Raw genomic sequence first — 25,191 nt, forward strand, 5'->3', positions numbered from 1 at the left:
ATCATCAGAGCTGGGCACCGTTAATCAAAAAGTTAACTTCGTTAATCGTTAATCCGTTAAATAAAAAGTTAACTTCGTTAAACGTTAAAACGTTACTTTTCAAAAGTTTTAACGGAAGTTAAAGTTAATCGTTAATCGTTAACTCGAAATCGTAAATATACGCAATAAGAAATAAAACTAGGAGAAATAATCATAAATTTTGATTTTTATTAAAGACTAATCTACTAATTAACATGGTAATCATTACTAATGAATAATAGCATAGCCAATAAAAATATCATTCGCTAGCATCTGCCATAAGGTGCATGTGCCCCTTCATGAACATGAGCATATTAAAATTGTCGTCTGATAGCGACGCCCGTTTTGGAGAAAAAAAATCTTTTCCCGCCGAAAACAGGCGTTCCACGGCAGCACTCGATGGTATAATACTAGTGTTATATTTGAGGCAGCGCGCGGCATTGGTGTGAGTAGGTACTTAGGTATTAACGAATAACGGACTTAAGAAAAGTTAACGGAAGTTAACAAGTCCGTTACAGGTTTTGAAAGTTAACTTAAAAGTTAATCCGTTACTCGAAAACTTAACTTCGTTAATTAACGATTAACGGATTAACGAGTTAATGCCCAGCTATGCAAATCATTGATACCTTAGCTGTCAAAAAACCACTGGTATCTAAGCGGTCAACGTGTCAAATATATCTGAACAATATGGAAAAATAGACGTTTAAAGCATACATGTATGGTCGTATATTGAATGAATGATAGCTATGCTAATTTTAGGTAAAGCGTTTTGACAATCATCGAAAGCAGTACAGTCTTGTCATCACATACATATATCTCACGTTTTGCCCTTCAACCATTGACAGGGGCCTGTCAGTCAACTTACTGCAAACTATTTCTTTTATTGAATAGAATCATCAAAACGAATGAATGACACATAGCGAAAGCTAACTGAAGCCGAATTTAGAGCCAATTGTCAAGGCACGTTGTGGTCTTGTTACTAAGGCGTTTGCTTTTCAAAGCAGAGACCGCGAGTTCAAATCCCAGTCGGGACGCTCCTAGAGATTACTGCTTTTTTTGGGTTTCATTTCTATTATTAATTTGTAGTTTTATATTAATTTCGCATAAATTTATATGTTTTTTGAAGATATGTCACATGTAGCGTATGTACGACTTTCTAACAGGACGTTGTAGGTTTGAAACCGCAGTGGGCGTTCCTTAGATTACTCCTGTGCGGAATGCCATTTGATGTTTACTGCTAGGTTATGCTAACAATAAGTTCAAAGATAAACAATATATATCAGAACTTAAGGCCAAGAAAGAGACCCATTAATGTTTAGGTCATACTGAACAACTTTTACTATGGGACCAGCCCCGAAAACGCGGAAAAATAATTGGAAGTTTCATACATTTTGCTGGTCTGATGTTGATATTTTCTACGGTAGAGGAATTTTTTTTCCGGGGTTTCAGGGTTGGTCCCATAGTAAAGGGGCCCACTGATTAACAGTCCGCCGGACGGTATCGGCCTGTCAGTTGTTCGGAACTGGCAAAATTTTGGTTCTAACTGACAGGCCGATACCGTCCGGCGGACTGTTAATCAGTGGGCCCCTTAAAAGTTGCTCAGTATGACTTAAACATTAATGGGTCTCATTCTTGGCCTTTCGTTCTGATACATACTGTATATACCTCCGTATATTCTATCCTCTCTGCTAAGTTGTAAAAACAAAATTCGTCATTCCTATGGTCAACAGTAAAGTTAGCATATTACGTATACTTAGTACGTTTTTTTTAGCATTAGAAAGAACTTCGCAGAAGTAATCTTGTGGTTCCAAATCCGGCACTTTTAGCGGTAATAATTTGAAGTAAATTATATGTATTGACCATGCTACATTAGATAATTCAATAATTATTAACAATTAAAGAGCCTGATAAAATCTGCACGCTTGCTTCTGTGGAGTTCTTTCTAATGCTAAAAAAAACAAACTTATAGGTATATGCATGGCAGTGATGGTTTTATCGCATAGGTACATCTATAGAAGAGGAGGCACCTTTCTTGCGGATCATGAATCCAACCAACAAAATAAAGAGAGGAGTCATAGTACTCATAGTTGGATATGCTTAACACCTTCACTGCCCGTGCTCCTCACGTGGGGCCACGGCTAGCCTCTATTACAAAGCCATAAGGTTTACATGTCAGATTGGGACAGTGAACGTGTTAAGTTTAAATTCTATTATTTTCTCCTTCGTTCTTTGATCGATTCGGAGCATCGTATTTTATAGTTCGTATTTTTTAGCATTAGAAATAAGGTAAACAATCTTGATGTGTTTTTTAATTGAAAAACACATTTAAAAAATAAGTTACGGCAAATATGTAACAATTATGAATCTAATACGATCATTTATATTCTTCTGCTTTCATAAGTATTAAATTATGATTTTTAAAAAGCGTTTTTCAATTAAAAGACTTGTCAAAATCGCTTACCTTCTTGGAAGTTCTTTCTAATGCTAAAAAAACGAACTATAGTACTATATAGTATATTTTAGTACAATAAGCGGGCTTAATAAATATATTAACATATAATATGCTCTACGGTTTGGAAGAACGGCCGCCTATGATAGTTAAAATAAAAAACCGATCATTCTCGTAGAACCTAAGTGCTTATTTATTGTCTAAGTTTGACACTTGACGATAAAATACTTCTTTAAGAAAGGAGGTGTCAATTCGTAGTTGCTACAGTATAATTTTTAAAGTTAAACAGATAAAATATTGATGCTTAGTTACCATTGAAATAACAACTGCTTAGCAACTGGTGGCACCCTGGCTGGTGACGTACGTGATTGGCAGTGCGTGTAGGTATTAATGACAGCAGCTTGAATTTGAGTGCTTAGTTACCACTGAATTTCTAACCGTTATTGTCATTGTGATTAAATAAGGGTGTATGTGTTAAAGAAAAACTCAGAAGTTAAGATATATGTGACGAACTGAAAGCCTACGCTAAAATGACAACTTAGATGTCCTTATTTTTGTGACGATTGAAGTGTATATGTTTTCTTGGACACCTTGTCCGCTCAGGTATATCTGCTGCTGACCGTACCTACTTATTTGGAATAAGTTTTTGGCAAAAAATTCATTTTTGGTACAAGCTTTTATCGCTGACTGTACTTTTCTTACGACAGACAACTAATACTCATCGAGACAATTCTAAAAACCCCTATCACAATTAGGTTGCGTTGTTTCATCACACAGTTCCTATGGCCACCTCCTGTCTCCATCATCAGATCAGTTCGACAGTATCATATTATTGTATTGTCATCAGAACTACATACAGCTGCCAATTTTCATGACGCTACGATCCTTGGAAGATGATTAAATTAGTTACCTTAGATTCCATTACCTACATAGTTACATACAGGTCGAGAGTTCCTATGGCCACCTCCTGTCTCCATCATCAGATCAGTTCGACAGTACCATATTATTGTATTGTCATCAGAACTACATACAGCTGCCAACTTTCATGACGCTACGATCCTTGGAAGATGGTTAAATTAGTTACCTTAGATTCCATTACATAGTTACATACAGGTCGACCTAATAAAAGCTTGTTAAATAAAATTTTGTCGAGTTTTTTTATCACTTAAAGACGGAACCTCTGCACTATAATAATAAATACTTAATATACTTTTATTATTTCAGAATCCGGCCGTTTTGTGCCTAACCAAAAAGGCAGGATGGAGCGAACTTATATTTCAGATGCTTCGTCCATTGGCACTTGCGGACGATGTATCGCTATGTATAGGATTAAAAACAAAGTCATTGACAATAAAAATGTTGCCGACGTAAGTTCATGATATTTTTGCCTCAATAGTTAACCCTTATCTTGGCAAAGGTCAAAATATCTTAAATATAAACATTTTTTTAGTTTTTCGGCACCTATTGAGCATACTAGACTTAAAAAATAAGGGAAAAAATTCAGGATATTCCATTTCCGGAAAATCATATGTATCATATTTGATACAGTGCCAATCCGTCGACAAAATAGTTACCTATTTTTTAGAAGAAAAATGTGGATCTTAATAAAAATAAAACGTGTAATGCAACAGAAATTATCATTTATTGCTAATTAAACGCAATCTAAAGCATCAGATGACTATTACACCTGTAAAAATAAATTATATCTACGAATACCTGATCACATGGGCGGAAAATTTGATCCCGTAAAGTTTCAAAAAGGTCGTCAGCAAAAAGTTGAGTAAAATATGAAAAGTAAACAAATAATTAAAAGTCAAAAAATAATATATATTTTTACTTTGGGGGAATTTTTTGCCATACACATATTTTTCCGTGCTACGCGCTACGGCGTAGCAATAATGCTACAGCGTACGAATATACAGTTAAATAATATCTAGTACTTTTAAAAAAATCAAAGTTCAATAACTAAATAATACGACAACTAATATTAAATACTTGAAACAAGTTTTGTAACCCCACAAATATAAAAAAAAAATGAAAAAAACATGTAAAACTATTTTGTCGACAGCTTGGCAATGTATCAAATATAATACATAACAGTTTCATGTAAGAGTCTGTGTATTAAATGTTTTTAAATTCGAACACATTGTAAATATTTTTGCACTAACAGATAGTAAATGCATCAAAATGTAGATTATAGAAAAATATGTACTAATCAAAGAAATAAATGCAAAACTTCCAGTCCGAACCGAAATCTGTTGTTTCCGAGGCGCCATGTTGATTATTACTAATTAATTTACAATGGCACTTGTGTCCATTAATTTTTTCTATAAGTAAGGAGGGTAGCTCGACATATTGATGGCATAATTATTTTGTTAGGTAATAAAGTGAAGCTGCTAGATTTTTTAAAGTTCCATGTATCACGGGTGTTACAATGCCAACATAAGGGTTAAGTAATGGCGTGTTTGGATGCGGCGACCTAGTGTGAGTGTGATTGTGCCATTAGCGCGCGAGCGCCCTACTATCACACGTGTGATAGTAGTTAAGTATAGGAGTTCCATACTACTGTGATACTGGGGCGCTCCACGGGTTTTAGACATAATATAAATAATCTCATCTTCATGTATCTACCTCTCTAGTTAAAGGTTTAGCACACCTAAAAACTCGACACCGGATCGGCACCGTCTCAACCCGTCCAGCTCTGTAGGTATTCTTTACGAAATACCATACAACGGCAATCGAGGTTGATGCCTACGAGTATATACAGTTTTCATTAAATAGATGGCGACAGCCAAAATTGCCAAATACATTGCAACACATCCTTAATTGTTCCTATTGCTATAGTAGGTACCATCAACATAATCTTAAAATATAATTGGCCACCAGAACATGCCCGAATGAGGTAGGTACATAGTAGGGTGGTTCACGTTTGTATGGGAATAGGTAATTCAAACTCTAGCTAGAAGAAGCGGCACCCCCTCATTTTGTTACACTTGTTATGTTGACAAAATATACCAAGTTTTGTAATCTTATCTCAACTACAAGGGGGTGCTCAAACACTTTGAAATTTTTCGAAGTTGTATGAAATCCAAAAATAACAAGTTTTTATTTTTTAGATTTTTATGTAAGTAGTAGTTTTCACATTATTTGAAAGTGTGATTTAAAAGTTATTATGTAAAAAACATTTTTATTTCTATTTTTTATGATTTTTTAGGTGAAATTCAAAATAACTTAATTTTGAAAAATTATAAAAAATAGAAATGAATCTGTTTATCTACTTCAAAACTTATAAATCACATGTGCAAATAGTGTGAAACCAGATACTTAAATAAAATTCTGAATAATAAATACTTTTTTTTTTGGTTTTCATACAACTTTGAAAAATTTCAAAGTGGTTGAGCACCCCCTTGTAGTTGAGATAAAATTACGAAACTTGGTGTATTTTATCAGCATAATAAGGGCCAGTTGCACCAACCACATTTGACAGACTGATCAACGTCAGCCGGCGCGCCCCGTCGCTTTACTATGAAACTTTCCATACATAAAAATTTAGCGAACTCTTTAACGAGACGGAACAGTTTGGTGCAACCGAACCTAAGTGTAACAAAATAAGGGGGTGCCCCGTAAGAAAAAAAAAATGTTTTTTGAACCACCCTAGTACATAGGTATATTTAAATAATTCGTTCTGTAGTAGCAAAGGTGTTGGGTTACAGGATTATTACTTGGTCTTCATTGACATGGATCAAGAGAAAGAAAACGTAGTGTCCGGAATATACAAGATGTTGATGAGCTCCTATGTGCCCGCTCTAAAGGCGTGTAAGGCGTGGGGTGATATCAACCCCCCAAATCCTAAGAGCGATGATATAATAAATACGTACTTGTCTAAAATGAACTTGTTCTTCGATTATTTAGCAAGTGAGTATTCGAATATGTATCTTAAAGTTACCTTCAGGTAACTATAAAATAATTCTACATTAAGAACACCTGAAATAGCTCTGGCTCACTTGAGCCAAACTCAGCTCAAGGAACCTCATTTAGTTGTGGAACATTAGAATTATTTTGGTTGTGCACCTAACGCATAAATGTTAATGACTGTCCATCTAAACCAGGGGTCTCCAAACTTTTTTAGCTAAGGGCCATATTACGCCTCAGAAACTTTCGCGCGGGCCACCGTCGGTTTTTGCGCCGGGGGACGGTATCTGGTTGCTGCTGTTAGGAACAGTTCCACTCTCAATGAATGCTGAACCCCTGGACCCTGGCTCCCGCGGGTCGGACAGTGGGCACTCGCTTTGGGGGTCCGCGGGCCGGATTGGAACGCGTCGCGGGCCGGATTTGGCCCGCGGGCCGGGGTTTGGAGACCCCTGATCTAAACTAAAGCCACAAGTACCTATAGTCGGGGACAAAACCTGTTTTACATTTTTTTTGTCATAAACTTGAAAAATAACTCAATTTGACCAGAGACAAAAATCGACTTGGATTGCTGCACGAGATTTAAGGTGAATGAGGTATTATATGAGCAACATCTGTCCGATGAAGAGAAAATGAAAAAAGCTATTACGAAAACTTACGTCTTGGAAGAAATTTGTACTTTCGTGAAACAGTGGATGAGACAGATTACTATGGTAAGTCAAAGCTGCTAGAATTTTCTTAATTTATGACTCAGGTACAATTCTTACCATTTGTTCCATCAATATTTGGGAAATATTACTGCTTTTCTAGACATAAGATAGGTGTAAAGTACTGTATTTACCTCAGTAATTCATACGATGTAATGTATTTCCAACGGTTCGCCTACACAAACATCACGCGGTATGACCGGCACTGTTCGCAGTCTATCATCGACTGACCCTAACTGTCAGTGACGTCACCATGACGTAAGCGCTCGAGACGTCTATACACTACATCCCTTCCTATGTTTATATTTGGAGAACTAAGTTAATTATAACAATAAATACGCAACGTCCTATAATTACGACGCTGGTACCATTGCCTTGGTCGGACATCTCCAAGAGACTATCTATGACTTACCCCACTTGGGACTTTTGTAATCTTCAACTTCTCTTCTGTGGGTAGCTTCGGTAAGTCTGGTACCTGAATCCCTTTTCCTTTCCTCCTCTTTTCGTATAGTCCATGTACATATGTGGGATTGTGTGTATACTTGTTCCCTTTTTTTATATAATAGTGTAATCAGTTCCTAAAATGTTTGCGTTACCTACTATATCATCGGCGGTTAATGCCTAACAAAACAATCCGTAGCCAACTCAGTCTATGATAATTAACTTATTTAGGTACTGAATTTTTCATCTGTATTAATTATGAAATGATTTCAAGCTCCAAGAGTTAGTACTTCATCTAACCGATGAAACCTCTCATCTAAGTCGCTGCATGAGGTTATCACACAGTTCATCATTTTTTCTTGTGTTTACTTTTAATTGTCAATGACCCATGTAATATAATATAATGCATTATTTCACTATTAATACAGAAATCCAACCAACAACCCTACCCTGGTTGTGGTCTATACAGTATAATTTCAAAACTCAAAAGTTTACTTTTTCAAGTAGGCCTCAAGTCTTGCAAGTTTTTATAAGAATGGCAAGCGGATAAAGTTTCTCTTGTGCGAGTAGGAGAGGCCTTGCAAGAATTCATGAACGCTAGCCACTTCTAGTTTTTATATTATTCATTTAATTATGTTAAAGTTCTACATTTCCTTTTTAATCTGCATGTTTGGACTTCTGACACAACTAACAGTCTTTTAGAAGTGAATGCCAGATCATCGGAATAAAATGATCTAATTATACCTCATCAAAAAATACACCGTACCCACCGTGTGCTTTGCTTACTACCTACCACTTTATAGTAAACACTGAACGGAGCTATGGAGCCCTATCTCTTTTTAAGTGCTACGAGTTAACTATTAAAATCCCAAATCTCTTGTCTCTCCAAAAATCAAGGATAGGTATATGGTCGTTTTTTTTTTAGAATTTACAATTAATGACAGCCATCAGTATTACTTACATCAATCTCACATTGATTCTGGTAAATGGTCGTGTTCATATTTTTATTTCAAAACGTGATTGTTTAGTTGAGATTATTACGATTTAGTTACATAATTATGCTTCGTGCATGTGCGTTTTGTGTTTACTTTGTATCCGTTTGAGACTTTATTATTAGTCCGGTGGCCGGCTGCATGAAACAAACCTCATCAAAAAATAGAATATACCTACCCTGTAGAGGTACCTGACATTTAGTAGCTTCCAACGCACTTGGTCGGCCTAAGCTTAACCTGGCAGATTTTGTACAAATGGCAAAAACGTTGGACAAAAATTCATCAAAAAAAACCTCATCGAAAAATAGAATGAAACTTGTATGGTAGTATACCTGACCTTGAGGACAGTAAAAAAAAAGTGGTCGGCCTCACCTTAGCCTGGCAGTTTTTGCAGTCCGACCAGATTTATTGGGTCACGTGAGAGCTACAATTTACCTCATCGAAAAATAGAATGAAACAAACGGATTATAATAGCTAAAATAAGCCTGTTGACATATGTCTTGGTCGGCCTCACCTTAACCTGGCAGTTTTTGCAGTCCGACCAAATTTATAAAAAAATCATCAAAAAATTTTTATCGAAAAATCGTATGAAACTGGTATGGTACGATGGCTGCCTTTGAGGACAGTAAAAAAAAGTGGTCGGCCAAATCCTGTGTTGGCAGGTTCCTGTGTCCGACCAATTTTGTGGTACCACGTGAGAGCTACAATTTTACCTCATCGAAAAATAGAATGAAACAAACGGATTATAATAGCTAAAATAAGCCTGTTGACGTATGTCTTGGTCGGCCTCACCTTAAGCTGGCAGTTTTTGCAGTCCGACCAAATTTATACAAAAATCATCAAAAAATTTTTATCGCAAAATCGTATGAAACTTGTATGGTACAATAGCTGCCTTTGAGGACAGTAAAAAAAAAGTGGTCGGCCAAATCCTGTGTTGGCAGGTTCCTGTGTCCGTCCAATTTTGTAGTACCACGTGAGAGCTACAATTTACCTAATCGAAAAATAGAATGAAACAAACGGATTATAATAGCTAAAATAAGCCTGTTGACGTATGTCTTGGTCGGCCTCACCTTAGCCAGGCAGTTTTTGCAGTCCGACCACATTTATAAAGAATAATAATTTATATATTGAAAATATGGTTTCTTCGCAGCTTGAACTTAACTTAATAATGCTAACTGAAAAAAGTCATAAGTAAATGAGTCCATGGAGGTCTTAGAGGGCTTTAAAAAAAAAGAAATCATTCAGTTCAAATTTTATTCATAAATCTATCTAATATCTAAATAACGTTTTCTAACTACTGACGTGGTGTCAGAGTAACACTTACGTTGAGATGATGTCTCACAGATGTCAAAAATAAAAAGGTTTTCATCGATTTTTGACAAGTTTTGAATCGTATATCCTACTTTTCCACTACAGATAGAATGAGGAGGCATAACTGACATTTTATCACGCCAGGTGGCGCCTCCATAGTGGAGTTGCTGTCACTGTCAAATCACATACATTGTTTCCAATAAATTGTAAACATTCTCCTTTTTTAACCGACTTCCAAATCCCAAAGGAGGAGGTTATCAATTCGGTTGTATGTTTTTTTTTCCTCCACAATACTGCAATAGTGTGCGACAAATTGTGGAAATATACCTATAGGATCTCCCTTTTTTCCCAAGGACCCGATATGCATAAATCAGTGAGAAAAAGCTTTGAGTACCAAAAACGAAGGCAAATGATAAAGACCGTTTGTGTAGGCTGCATTTTAAGGAAGATAAATATTTTGGAAAGAGTAAATACACAGGTAAGCTAAGTTTTAACGAAGTAGTACATAATTTAGGGCATAATGGCTTGGCCACACATGCTGTATTCCATACGCATCATGACTTTGAGTGCCTATCTGATGGGCGGGCGTATATGAAACGCCTTCTTGTACATGCATGTGATCCAGGTATACACCAAAGCTTAGTTTTCAATCGAACACTTGTAATATAAGAGGAAAAACTGCACGTGAGCCTTCCAAAATTTTAATAAACGGTAAAATACACAAGATAACCTCACATATATTAAGTGATTATCTTTGCATCAAATCAGCCTTTTTTCCATCAACTGTAGCATTTCTCCTTTGAAGCTCGGTTTGAAACCGAGTTAGTCACCAAACCGAGTTAGTGGTAACTACTAGGATTTTTTTTTCCCAGTAGTTACCAGTGGTAAAAAGTGGGAAAATAATTCCCAGTAGTTACCACTGATAAGAACTTGGTGGTAACTAGTGGGAATAACCCTTTTATTGTTAATAATTACTGTTAATCATAATCATCTTCGGAGTCGAAGTCTGACGAACTTTCCCCAGACTGCGACTTATCTATTGTTATTTCTTCGACTCGCAAAGGCGTTATGTGTCCTTCAAACCATTTGATCTTATACATTTCATCTCTTAATGTCCAGCCACAATGTGTTGCATCAAATTTGATGCAAGTGGATTCTGCCGCACACTGCAACATTGAATTTATGAAAGCCGTCCGTAACAAGCCATACGTCAACAGGTTTATTTTAGCTATTATAATCCGTTTTTTTTTCATCCTATTTTCGATGAGGTAAATTGTAGCTGTCACGTGGTACCACAAATTTGGTCGGACTGCAAAAACTGCCAGGCTACGGTGAGGCCGACCAAGCCATACGTCAACAGGTTTATTTTAGGTATTATAATCCGTTTGTTACATTCTATTTTTCGATGAGGTAAATTGTAGCTCTCACGTGGTACCACAAAATTGGTCGGACACAGGAACCTGCCAACACAGGATTTGGCCGACCACTTTTTTTTTACTGTCCTCAAAGGCAGCTATCGTACCATACAAGTTTCATACGATTTTTCGATAAAAAAATTTTTGATGATTTTTTTATAAATTTGGTCGGACTGCAAAAACTGCCAGGTTAAGGTGAGGCCGACCAAGACATACGTCAACAGGCTTATTTTAGCTATTATAATCCGTTTGTTTCATTCTATTTTTCGATGAGGTAAATTGTAGCTCTCACGTGGTGCCACAAAATTGGACGGACACAGGAACCTGCCAACACAGGATTTGGCCGACCACTTTTTTTTTACAGTCCTCAAAGGCAGCTATCGTACCATACAAGTTTCATACGATTTTTCTATAAAAATTTTTTGACGTTTTTTTTTATAAATTTGGTCCGACTGCAAAAACTGCCAGGTTAAGGTGAGGCCGACCAAGACATACGTCAACAGGCTTAATTTAGCTATTATAATCCGTTTGTTTCATTCTATTTTTCGATGAGGTAAAATTGTAGCTCTCACGTGGTACCACAAAATTGGTCGGACACAGGAACCTGCCAACACAGGATTTGGCCGACTACTTTTTTTTTACTGTCCTCAAAGGCAGCCATCGTACCATACCAGTTTCATACGATTTTTCGATAAAAAATGTTTGATGTTTTTTTTATAAATTTGGTCGGACTGCAAAAACTGCCAGGTTAAGGTGAGGCCGACCAAGACATACGTCAACAGGCTTATTTTAGCTATTATAATCCGTTTGTTTCATTCTATTTTTCGATGAGGTAAAATTGTAGCTCTCACGTGGTACCACAAAATTGGTCGGACACAGGAACCTGCCAACACAGGATTTGGCCGACTACTTTTTTTTTACTGTCCTCAAAGGCAGCCATCGTACCATACCAGTTTCATACGATTTTTCGATAAAAAATGTTTGATGATTTTTTTATAAATTTGGTCGGACTGCAAAAACTGCCAGGTTAAGGTGAGGCCGACCAAGACATACGTCAACAGGCTTATTTTAGCTATTATAATCCGTTTGTTTCATTCTATTTTTCGATGAGGTAAATTGTAGCTCTCACGTGACCCAATAAATCTGGTCGGACTGCAAAAACTGCCAGGCTAAGGTGAGGCCGACCAATTTTTTTTTACTGTCCTCTAGGTCAGGTATCCTACCATACAAGTTTCATTCTATTTTTCGATGAGGTTTTTTTTGATGAATTTTTGTCCAACGTTTTTGCCATTTGTACAAAATCTGCCAGGTTAAGCCTAGGCCGACCAAGTGCGTTGGAAGCTACTAAATGTCAGGTACCTCTACAGGGTAGGTATATTCTATTTTTTGATGAGGTTTGTTTCATGCAGCCGGCCACCGGACTATATGTACAACGTTTAAACAGTTTCATGACCCATGCAATTTATACCGAGTCAGTGATACAACTTATACATTAAACATTGAACCAACATTTATTTTGTTTTATTTTTAATATAAATTTCAGAAGGTCAATGATAATTGGTAGTTTGTGCAATTTTCTGTGTGTATTCAAATAACATTATATACATTTTATATTATTTGCATACACACAAGACGCTATATAAATCTTTTTTCAAATATACCCGTCCATAACAACGAGTAATATACTTAAATATCTAGATATCTACACACCTATAAATATGTTTGTGGATATATATATACAGCGTCCATCAATCGAGAGCAAATCCTCTAGACACATATGTAATGTAATGTAAAACCAGCCAGTTCCTTATTCATTACCCATATTACATCATATCTATGATAATGACTGCACTATGTGCTTTGTACATGTAAGTATATTATACATTCACCACTTTTACGGACTTCATGTTTTCGCTAGAATTCTATATTTTCCCGCATGTACTTTTTAGTACGTGAAGACGGTTATGGCTTCTATCTACATAATTATGCTAGCGGCATAGCTATAGTATTATTCATATATTGCATTTTATATGGCTCCTTAAATTTAATCATTATTTCCACATTTAGAACGTTTGGAAACTTACGATCATGCCTATGGAAGACATCGGACATAGTTTTCAATCTTAGAAGTAAACAGCCAATGTTCATATGTTGTGTTATGTAATTTTATTATTGGTATGTACAAGTACCTAATTGTGTATAGCTGCAGTTCTGTACCGAAATGTTCAAGACCAATGTATGGAATGCTAAACACTGTTAACACTGTATTAAATAATTATAGTCTAGCAAATACAATCTGGTAAAACAAAGAAACCTATACTCATCCCTTTCTTTTGGGTGCTAGACCTTTGGCAAAATTGACAAGACCTTGACAAAATTTTACTATCGCGACCTTGCTTGTCTTGTCCATCTTAGCAAAACTTGTCCTTGATATATTTGACTTTTGAGACTTTTAAGACTTTACACTTTTTAATCTTAAGACTCTTCAGACTCTTTAGACTCTGGACTCTTTGGACTCTGGACTCTTTGGACTCAAGACTCTTTAGACTCCTTGGACCCTTTCGACCCGTTGGACCCTTTGGACCCTGGACCCTTTGGACCCTTTGGACCGATTGGACCCTTTGGACTCTAGACTCTTTGAACCCTTCGGACCCATTGGACTTTTTGGACCCTTTGGACTATTTGGACCCTTCGGACCCATTGGACTTTTTGGACCCTTTGGACCCGTTGGACCGATTGGACCCTTTTGACCCTTTGGACTCTTTGATTTAGAGTTTACTCTTTAGACTCTTTGGACCTGTTGGACCCGTTGGACCCTTTGGACCCTTTGGACTCTAGACTCTTTGGACTCTTTAAAATCTTTGGATCCTTTGGTCCCTTTGGACCCTTTGGACTCTTTGGGCTCTTTAGACACTAGATTCTTTAAAACTCTTTAGACTTAAGACTCTTTAAACTACTATTTAAACTATTTACTCTTTAGACTCTTTGGACTATTTGGACTCTGGACTCTTTGGACTCAGACTCTTTAGACTCCTTGGACCCTGGATCCTTTGGACCCTTTGGACCCATTGGACCCTGGATCCTTTGGACCCGTTGGACTCTTTGGACTCTTTAGACTCTTTGATTTAGACTATACTCTTTAGACTCTTTGGATTCTAGACTCTTTGGACTCTTTAGACTCTTTGATTTAGACTATACTCTTTAGACTCTTTGGTCCCTTTGGACCCTTTGGACTCTTTAAACACTAGATTATTTAAGACTCTTTAGACTTAAGACTCTTTAAACTACTATTTAAACTATTTACTCTTTAGACCCTTTGGACTCTAGACTCTTTAGACTCTTTAGACTCTTTGGACTATTTGGACTCTTTGGACCCTTTGGACCCTTTGGAACCTTTGGACCCATTGGACTTTTTGGACTTTTGGGACCCTTTGGACCGATTAAATCTGATATTTTTATTCGCTTCTTTTTGGTGTTGTTAATTTTATGACCATGTCGTACAATATCGATGTAACAATAGGTAGTAGTAGTAATACATAGTACGATGCCAATTTAATGACCCTGTCGATTGACAGCTATTTTGTTGTGTATAAATACACATGACGATTTCATGTCCCAGCTCTAGACCTGGTGTTTTCCAAATTAGTTTGTATTCATATTATGTAGTGAGCCGATATGCCTATTTGTATCGACTGATCTAGTAGTCAGATTTTAATATACATGTGACAATTTCATGTCTAGGTTCGGGAACCTGCTAGGATGCTAGGCACCTATGTCAATTTAATGACCAAATCAATTTATCTGTCTTAACCGATTTTGTAATCAGATTTGTTATTTACGTGACTATTTAATGTCCAGATTCGGTAATCTGCTCGCTACAGCTGTTTTATGTCAATCTAATGACCAGATAAATCTATCTGCTATGATTTCATAAATCGGTTTCATTATGCCACCCATGACAATTTAATGTCCAGATTCGGTAATCTGCTGGCTACAGCTGTTTTATGTCAATCTAATGACCAGATAAATCTATCTGCCATGATTTCATAAATCGGTTTCATTATGCCATCCATGACAATTTAATGTCCAGATTCGGTAATCTGCTGGCTACAGCTATTTTACGTCAATCTCATGACCAGATCAATCTATCTGCTATGTGTTCATAAACTGATTTCATTATGTCACGCATAATGTTACGTGTGACAATTTAATTTCCAGATTCGGTAATCTGCTGTTTCCAAATAATCAAGTCAATTGACTTCCTGATTGCGACTAACCTGACATATTCAAATTACTCGTATCAAAGTAAATATCTTGTTCCTCTAATTACAATAATGTAAATAAACCAATTATGTATTACACATGCATCACACCCACTAGCGTTCTGGTGGAACTAGGTTGCAATAATAAAGTTCCGGTGTGAACATGTCAATGACACTGCATACCTACGTTTAAAAGTGCAATTATTTGCAGTGTTGATGCCTGGCAGGCTAGATTTAAACAGTGCTGTTAACACTGGCTGCCTCTGAGAAGTCTGAGATGACTTTTTTATTTGTAGGTAGATTGTATTGTTGTTAAGTTGCACATTATACTTTAAAACCTATAGTTATAATTGTAACGTTCAACACTTCAAAGATCCCGTTAGGGATTACTACTGGATGGGGTTACCGAATGGAAATATTGTTTTCTCTTTTTTTCGAAAACTACCACGAGTGGTACACCTTTACTCACACTTATCACTTGTTTGAAACAGTGGATTTGATTTTAAACCAATTTTTTGCACATTAACAAAACTTGCTAATTACCTAATCGAGATCGATTAACCTGTCTTCCCTATCCTCTTTTCGTTTTTTTCCTCGTCGCCACATGTAAAGTACTGTATTTACCTCAGTAATTCATACGATGTAATGTATTTCCAACGGTTTGCCTACACAAACATCACGCGGTATGACCGGCACTGTTCGCAGTCTGTCATCGACTGACCCTAACTGTCAGTGACGCCACCATGACGTAAGCGCTCGAGACGTCTATGGGTCAAACAGATCACTGTGTTATGTCTTTCCTGTAGACATACACAAGAGTTAAGGGCTATAAAGGTTAATTTTCTTATTTAACCCTTATCCACGTGAAAAGGTCCTCCTTTTATTTAGAGAACTATGATAAAATCATTGCTTACACGCCCACAAGCTGTTAACTATTGCCCACAGGAGAGAAAAATGTGCTGTTCGCGATAACACACTAGTTTTCTCTCCTGTGGGCAATAGTTAACAGCTTGTGGGCATGTAAGTAATGATTTTATCATAGTTCTTTAAATAAAAGGAGGACCTTTTCACGTGGATAAGGGTTAAATAAGAAAATTAACCTTTATAGCCCTTAACTCTTGTGTATGTCTACAGGAAAGACATAACACAGTGATCTGTTTGACCCCTATACACTACAATAGGTATTAAAAAAAGGACCGAAGTGATCATATAAGTATTCTGTGAACAGTTCTGTACGGAACTCTAAAAATGGTGGTATTAAGATCAGGTCTTTTGAACTAACATAATTTGGGTGTAACTTAAAGGTTTTAGTACAAAGCCAGCAGCTAAGAAGAGAACCGTCCAACATTGGTCCTTTGGCAGAATTGGACCATTGGAGACGCCAACTCACTACGTTCACTTCTATCATAGAACACATCAAAAGTGATTTATGCCAGATGTATATCCATACACTTATCCGGGCTAAATCCAAACTTATAAAGGTATTATCTTTTGTTTATATTATTACTAATATCATAAATTGTCGTTTTACCTCTAGCCGCCCTGACATCAAAACTAGCCAAGTTTAATGCAATTTTGATTTGTCAAAATAAAGATTCAAAATAGAATGTAATGGGAGACCCATTTTATAGGCCTCTGGCCGGTTAGAGTTTATCTATAGGTTAATTAGGTCAACCGTTTATCTCAGGCGGTTGGTAAAGACGATGCGCGAAGCTTTTTCTAGTAGAAAGTGGCTAAGTTATAGAACTAAAACTAGGATATCGTCATCGCTCGTCGCGTCTCAGTCGAGACGAGACGAGCGTTTTATGTTTATTTCGTATTATTCTGTATTCGTCACTTCGTTGTTTACTCGTCTTGTTCGTTTTTTTGTCATTATCTTCTTTGGTCAAAGTCTGTAACTTGCCCTCTCTTAATGCCTTTCTTTGGTCGTCATGGTCTTCTTTGGTCACATTCGTTGTTTGCCGTCCCCGTATTTCGTATGAGGTAATTACTAATCGCCTCATTTATACGGTAGACCTTATAATTATTTTATTATTTAAATAACTTACAAAGGTTCCATAATTTACAGAAATGGAAATTACTGGACAACCAAGTTACCGATTATTATAATGAGGCATTTGATAACGTTAAATATTTGTATGCTTTGGAAAAGTATTGCGAGCCGTTATATAGGTAAGAAGATGAGTTCTCATATTTTGATCCTATTAAATGTTTGTAAGCTTGACAGTAAGAGTAAATTGATGTAAATGTATCTGACTGACTTTACTTTACCTATAAAATCGTTCCTTCCAGATGTGATCCACATACTATGGAACAATATATACCTGGACTTATATACACCGTGCGCATGGTATATGCTACCTCTCGTTATTACAACACCACTAAACAAATATCAACATTGCTGGTCAAAGTCACGAATCAAATACTGAATATGTGCATGGAGTATTTGACAAAAAATGGAAAAAAGACTATTTGGAATCAAGATAAACTAAACTTTATCAGTAAGGCATTGGTAAGATTTACACAAAATACATATATATCTTTACAGGTTTGGTAGCAGGTTGTAGGGGTCGTTAGGCCTTATGGCTCCTCTACACGATGGGCCAGCGCCGGCCACTCCAAGGGGCGCATTTATGCGTTAGAGGGAGCAAGTGATATTGCTATCTCATTCTACCGCATGGCTGCGTCCCTTGGAGTGTCCGGCGCTGGCCCATCGTGTAGAGGAGCCATTACACTTGCTTGATGAGGTTGGCTGCGTTGGTGGCGGAGGTAGAAATAATACTCCAGCGTATTATTTCTACCTCCGCATTTCTACCTCTCGGTTGCATGGATACTGAGCGATTTTTTATAAAAATCCAGAGTTTATATAGTGGCTAGCTACATGCCTGGCATTTAACAATATACCCAATAAATGTGAATATAATTTCCTTAGATAAGTCGTAACCTTGGCATTCTATTGTGTTATTAGTTAATGCATTTTCTATTTTCTTAATGTCACATGACGTATGTAAGTATCATGTTATGCCTACGCTACAGCTAATCCAACGTAAACGGAAAAATATACAGAATTAGGACTGTATAATTGCCACTAAAACGGTTTCTAAAAATCTTTTAAAAGTTAAGATACCTTAGGGGTTTGCGTGTTACGTTACGTAACTGTTGCATAGTTGCACAATTGGACTGTTGCATTCTTAAGCTCCTACACTACAAAAATATGTGCTCCAATATAGATGTTTAAATCTAAATGTTATTATTATGTCGATTTTCAGTTTTGTCTGGGTTTATACAGCTTTTACCGTGAATGTTATGATGAGACACAAAAAGAAATGCAAGAGGCAGCGGACGAAAAGCCTTTCGGTTGCTCCGAAATGTACATATTCGGAAAATTCGAGACTTTCAGGAAAAGACTTATTAAGGTGTATATGAAATAAAAGAAAAGAAAATTTACATAGGGGCATTTGGTACAGTAATAGTAATACCAATTTAACATTGTTCACAGATTATAGATTTGTTCCAAACGTATATTACCTATTATATCTTGAATAAGACCACTTTAGAGGGCATCGAAGAACATGCGGCATTGTTTAATAAATTCTTTAAATCTATTTCGACAAAAACCTATGACGCACTGGATCATAGGTATCTTTGTTGTTACGGTTTTTGCAATGTGACATGAAAGTGATATGACTGATATGGAATACTTCTTACGTAGATATTTATGTATTCAATTTCAGACGGCCTGATTTCGACCGGGATTACAAGATCTATAAAGACGCTGTTGCAAATCAAGAAGTGTTATTAGAAAACTTTATGATAAATGTACGTACAGAACTGTATTATATTATAAAGTTACTTTTGTTAGGTACCTTATTTATAATAACAACGTGCAACGTTACTATTTCTGGACTGGCCTTACGGGCAACATGAATGGGGCATGAATGGAGCCAGTACAGCGGTGTGATACCGCTACAACGCGATTGGTTGATGAGTTCGCATCACGCACGATTGGTCGCAACTAGTTGCGTTAAACTGCACGATTGGCTCGAATTCAGACACCGCTGAGTAGTAGGATATTGGGACTTTTGGCCCCCATTTTGGAACTCGTTTCGCTACGCTTCGCTTCGCTACACTCGTTCCAAAGGGTCCAAATCGTCCCAATATCCTAGCTACAACAGTGGGGCAGATTCCGAAGTGAAGTACTCGTAGAATGCCATTATCCTAGCTACAACAGTGGAGTAGAATCCAATTGCATATTTAGGATGGTTCCTAATACGTATCCATAATCGTCTACAGTTTTTGTGTTGTTGATGATCCGATGTGGGGTAGAATCCAAAGTTGATTTTGAATATAAAATCCAAATTGCATTACAACTCGTTAAAGTCATCGTTTAGGTTTCGCTTAAGTTGATTATTAAAATTTTTTTTTTTTTAAAGTGCAAAAGGCTTAACACAACGGGTACTAGCTAGCATTGTACCCACCAGATCTTGTTCTGATTCGAACAGGATCTCGTAACGCACCATCATTGCCCAGATTTGCAACGGGTAGAGATTTGCCGGGCTAGGTTTATTACGGTGTTTGTCACAGTATCACATCGCAGAATTGGCCAGAAACTTTGATGTGAACGTGGATCGGTTACCCATACTATCAACCGCTATAGCATGGATAAACCGTTGTATAGTACAGTACCTGCCCTGCCCAAGGTAGGGTTATTAAAACCAAGCAGGATACTGTATACGCTACCGCGTGTTTGTGTTTAACCGCCACCGCGTTGAAGTGTGTCGTGCATACATGCCCTGCCCAAGGTAGGGTTATTAAAACCAAGCATGATATGCACACGCCACCGCGTTACCAAACTAATCTCGCAAGGTTGGCCAGACCTCACAACATTGAGATGGTAAGAGTCACCGTGAACTAGCGGTTGTAATAGCCACGGATTCTCCGAGAGCTATATCAATGTTATTTGTATTTATACAAACGATTCAAAAAACTTTAAAAGCGCGATGCAGACCCAAGCACCCTATTGGTCAATACCTATGACGTCCTATGACGTAAATGTGACGATTGAATTCAGTTTTGTTAGAGAACATATCAGTTTAAATCTTAGTCTAATCATATTAAAGTTTAAAATATATTATTCATTTATAAAACTACGTAAACTTCGTTGCATGATGCTAAATAGTCAAATCATAAAATTTGGTTAATGCAAAATCAGTCTTACTTATTGAAAAATAAAGTTACATTTTATTTTAGTCATAAGTTTCATAGGTATATGTGAATACACGGTGAAATACAGTACGGGTGAATTAACACTCGAAACCGTGTTCGTTAATCCTAAATAGTCGAAGCTTCCGTCCTTCTTTTACTTCAAGCTTGGCAAGCAATAAACAAGAGACAAAGCATGGGATACGATAGAGTCAAGCGTGTGTTGATATTTAATTAAACAGATCAAAGAACAAAATAAACAGACTGGTTACTGTTTCAACCTTTGTAGGGTAAACCTCAGAAATGTTTCTACACTTTTAAAGTATGATTTCCAATTAACTCTAATTACATTGACATTTGACTAAGCTATAATTTTAATGTCTGAAAACCTTTAGCAAAATATAATACTAATTTACCTAACTAGGAAAATTACCTCGATAAACATGATTTGTAAATAAAACTCGTACTGAATTAGTTCATTATTTTCCATATAGGAACAATAGTTTAAAAATATTTTCAACGTAACAATAACAATTAGTACCTACACATGACGCCTCTGTATCGTTACTCACGCTATAACGGATCACATTTCAATTCGAAGTATTCGAGCATTGTTTTATTTATTTTGTGTCAGCGTGTTTACCAATGCGACCCTGTACCACGATACAAGTTAAGAAATATTTATTACCCGACTGTCTAAATAGGTGCGTTATGTTTTGTGATAGTATTTTATTGTTTAACGAAACTTGAAATTTTCCCTATTACAATTTCAATAATGTATAAGTTTGAATAAATATGTAGGTATATAGAGCTCAGCAAAGAGTAAATAATAACTGATAGTTTAGGTTTAACATTCAAGGTTTTTAATAGATATGCCGTGAGAAACTGTTAATATTTCTTCATTATTTTCACTTGTAGGTTATAGTAATGTGTTTAATAGGGAATAGAGAGTCGTATCTCGAATACCAGCAATATTCAAATTAGTGATATTTAGTTATTAATTGTATTGTGATATGCCTATTATGTTAATTATTTCAATTTGACATTTTATATTTATTTAAATTTATGATTATGATGATGAATTTGCACGCTTGCATGCAAGCTAGGTGTACAACAAGATCTGTAACACCATATATTGTAACATACTGTATCAATACAAATAAATTATTTCTGATTTCTGACGAATGTACGGGAAAGACGATGATGATGATTATAATTACTTATTTAAATAAAATGTTCTTTGGGTTTAATATACATGAACACGTTGTAAGGTGTTGAAATACGAGTTAATGCAATCGACGGTTTCATTAGATAATTTGATACTTTGTCGGCGCTTTGTGCAAAACAAGAAATAAACATATTTTGAAGACTAAGTATGTGCAGTTATGTACGCAATCTGTATTATTTTATACTTGGTAAATAATGCTTACATTTAGGTTTAAATTTGAATACACGAACATGGTTCTTTAGTCATATAATCTTATATTTAGGTAAAATATCTACTCATCAAATATTTCATTATAAAACGAACAAATATACTGTTTTTATGCATTTATTTCTTAAATATTCCGCATACCGTATCGAAGCTGTTCGTTGTTTGTTAAGTGAAGCCGCTGTGACCTTCGTTTAAAATGTAAGTAAGTACTTTGATAATTTATTTTTCTGAAATATGTTAAAAGTATTGTTGCATAATTTTGGTTTATTTCTGTTTTGAAGGTCCGACTCTGAATATTCCGCTCATGTACGTACGCCTTCGCCTGACCTTAAGAAAAAGACTACAAAGAATTTAAAGAAAAGAAAGGTGTCTCCGACATCCAGGTAACTAATGAATTCTATGAATGTAATGTAGTATTTAAAGTTACATTTAATATTTAAGTACGCTAATTTTTATTTTTATTTCATCAGGTCCGAATTTGATTTGATTAACCAACAACGGCGCACCCCATCACCATCGCCCCCCACCAAAAAGAGAAGCACTTCGAGCAAAGTTCAAGCATCGAGCAGTAAAAGCAAGAAATCTGATTCTAGGTATGTATTCACTTAAATGATACTATTTAAAAGAGATTGAATGTGACTTTCTTGTAATATTTTAATGAGTTTGCTAGAAATATCATTTAAATAATATATCTTTATTTCAGTTCTTCGAAGAATCCAGCTGAAACGGACATCTTTAAAATCATACGAGAAGAGGAGAAAATCAGCGGTGACCCTAATTTGAAAGCCATCAAGACGACATCAACATTTACAAGTCGCGTTTCTACGGGTTCCTCTCGACGTACTACAATAACAGCCGGTAATTATTTTATTGATCTTAAAGTGTATACTATCGATGATTATCAAAAGACTAACCCTGAAGAACGCTATAAAAAGGCATTGGCATCTGTCAAATTGCAATGTGATTTGAATTCTCCAGAGTGGGATCAAATGCAAAAGTTCTTGGGTCAAGCATTCAATATTTTTGAAGATTGTGAGCCTGTTTATTTTACTAATTACAAAAACTATTAGTCAGTACACAGAAACCGATATTACACAGACATTTCTTTTTAATTAAACAACTTAACAAATGTAATTAACTGTTGATTACAAAAAAACTGTTTTATTATTGTAATACAATGGCATGTTTTACGTTAGGTACTTATAAGAGGATAGATGGCCAATGCAAGTTAGTGACAGTATAATATGGATACGACTTTGATTAATGCACTAAAAAATAGATCGTGTTTGTTATCTAGACACATAATTATATGTTTATAGTAATTTTAAACATTATAGATTTTCTATATATTCTCATTTAATATTTAACAAGATACAGATCACTTAAATCAGACAAAAGATATATTATTCTAAAGTGAAATTTGCATTTTCTTTAATTGGACTTAAAAACTAACTACATACATGTCATGCAATTTTTTTGTATTTTTTTAAGTGGTATTTTCTTAGTTTTATGGAGCATTTTTGTTAACCATGTGGGCTTATCCATGTTTTGAATAGCGTTCTACACTCATGAGATATAATTTGCATTCGTCAACCGTTCTGAGTAGGTAATAACAACGTATGCTATTAATAACATCATCGGTGGTTTAAAATAAGGACATTAGATCGTGTTAAACAATTAACTATTTAGAAGTACTCTAGTTTAGTTAGGACGTACGTTTAGTTACATATTTCGTGTTATTATTATCATTTCATTATGCCTTTTTGTGTACCGTGTAGTACGTCTGTAGAAAAAAAGAATTGGGTAGGTCATCTTCGAAGCAATAAGCACAAAACAATTGCTGGTTCTGTTAAAGTACTTAACGATGGCGTTGAAGTCGTAGAGTCAGCATTCCGGAGGCGTATTGTAACTTATCGCATATCAGCAAAAAACGAGTCAAGTCTCGGATCTATCGATGCATTTATGAACTCTAGTCGAAACAAAATAAAGCAGCTTTTAGATTATTCACTTATGAAACATACGTGCGTAAAAGTTAATTTTGAGCTTTTTGGAACGTTTTTAATGTTTAAAGATAATAGTCAATCGATCAAGTCGTTTGGAACTAAAAATAAAATTTTATATCTAAGTTATGATTTTGAAGCACTGTTTTACGAGCTTGTGAACTGTTTAAAGAAAAAAATTGAGGAATTTCAGGATCGTGATAGTGGGTGGGCTTTTGTTAGTAGCTCACATTTAGAAATTAACATAAACAAATATCAACCATTACAGGGTTCAAGCTATGTTGACCTGCCAAAATTCATTAAAAACAAAAAAGCTTGTATAAATATACAAAACGACGATCAATGTTGTTTTTTATGGTGTGTAACAGCCGCTTTGTATCCCTCTATCAAACACCCTGAAAGAGTATCATCTTATCCTAATTTTCGTGACGTTTTGAATATTTCTCAGATTACTTTTCCGATCACATTTAATGACATTAGAATATTTGAAAAGCATAACCCAACGATTTCATTGACGATTTTTGGTTTAAAAAATAATAAAACTGTTATTGGCCCCCTTTACAAGTCTGATATATCCAGTTGTCAGAAAAAAAGAAAACATATAAATTTGCTTTTATTGGATGATGGTAGTCACCCACCGCATTATGTTCTGATCAAAGACTTGAGTCGTCTTGTGCGTAAACAAATAACGAAACATAATAGTAAGATATACTTTTGTGAAACCTGTCTGTTATTTTTTATAAAACAGGAAGAACTAGTAAACCACTTGTGTACAGGGATAGTTACCGTTTTACCAGAGAAGGGAACAGTAATTAAATTCAAAAATTTTGATCGTAAACAGAATGTTCCATTCGTGATATATGCAGATTTCGAATCATTGCTACAACCAACCGAGATACCTGAAAGTAGTAGTAGTAATTATGATACTGATTCAACCGATACTACCAATATGTCTAACACGTTTACTTTGCATCATCATATACCGGCTGCATTTGGATATTATATTGTTTGTAATGCAGATCCAAGTCAGAATCGCTATGTCTCTTATCG

At 35.8% G+C, this 25,191-nt stretch overlaps 1 protein-coding gene across 1 annotated transcript in view; it reads left to right on the forward strand.

Moving 5' to 3' along the window:
- Positions 1–25,191, forward strand: part of LOC134789869 (dynein axonemal heavy chain 8) — a 114,991-nt gene that overhangs the window by 8,171 nt on the left and 81,629 nt on the right. The window contains exons 4-12 of the mRNA XM_063760541.1: positions 3,692–3,834; positions 6,181–6,382; positions 6,926–7,089; positions 16,809–16,985; positions 17,573–17,676; positions 17,797–18,016; positions 18,774–18,920; positions 19,004–19,143; positions 19,239–19,323. Of these exons, the coding sequence (XP_063616611.1) occupies positions 3,692–3,834; positions 6,181–6,382; positions 6,926–7,089; positions 16,809–16,985; positions 17,573–17,676; positions 17,797–18,016; positions 18,774–18,920; positions 19,004–19,143; positions 19,239–19,323 (1,382 nt within the window). The remainder of the gene's footprint in view (positions 1–3,691; positions 3,835–6,180; positions 6,383–6,925; positions 7,090–16,808; positions 16,986–17,572; positions 17,677–17,796; positions 18,017–18,773; positions 18,921–19,003; positions 19,144–19,238; positions 19,324–25,191) is intronic.

This window comes from Cydia splendana, chromosome 4, assembly GCF_910591565.1.
Source record: "Cydia splendana chromosome 4, ilCydSple1.2, whole genome shotgun sequence".
Lineage (NCBI taxonomy): Eukaryota > Metazoa > Arthropoda > Insecta > Lepidoptera > Tortricidae > Cydia > Cydia splendana.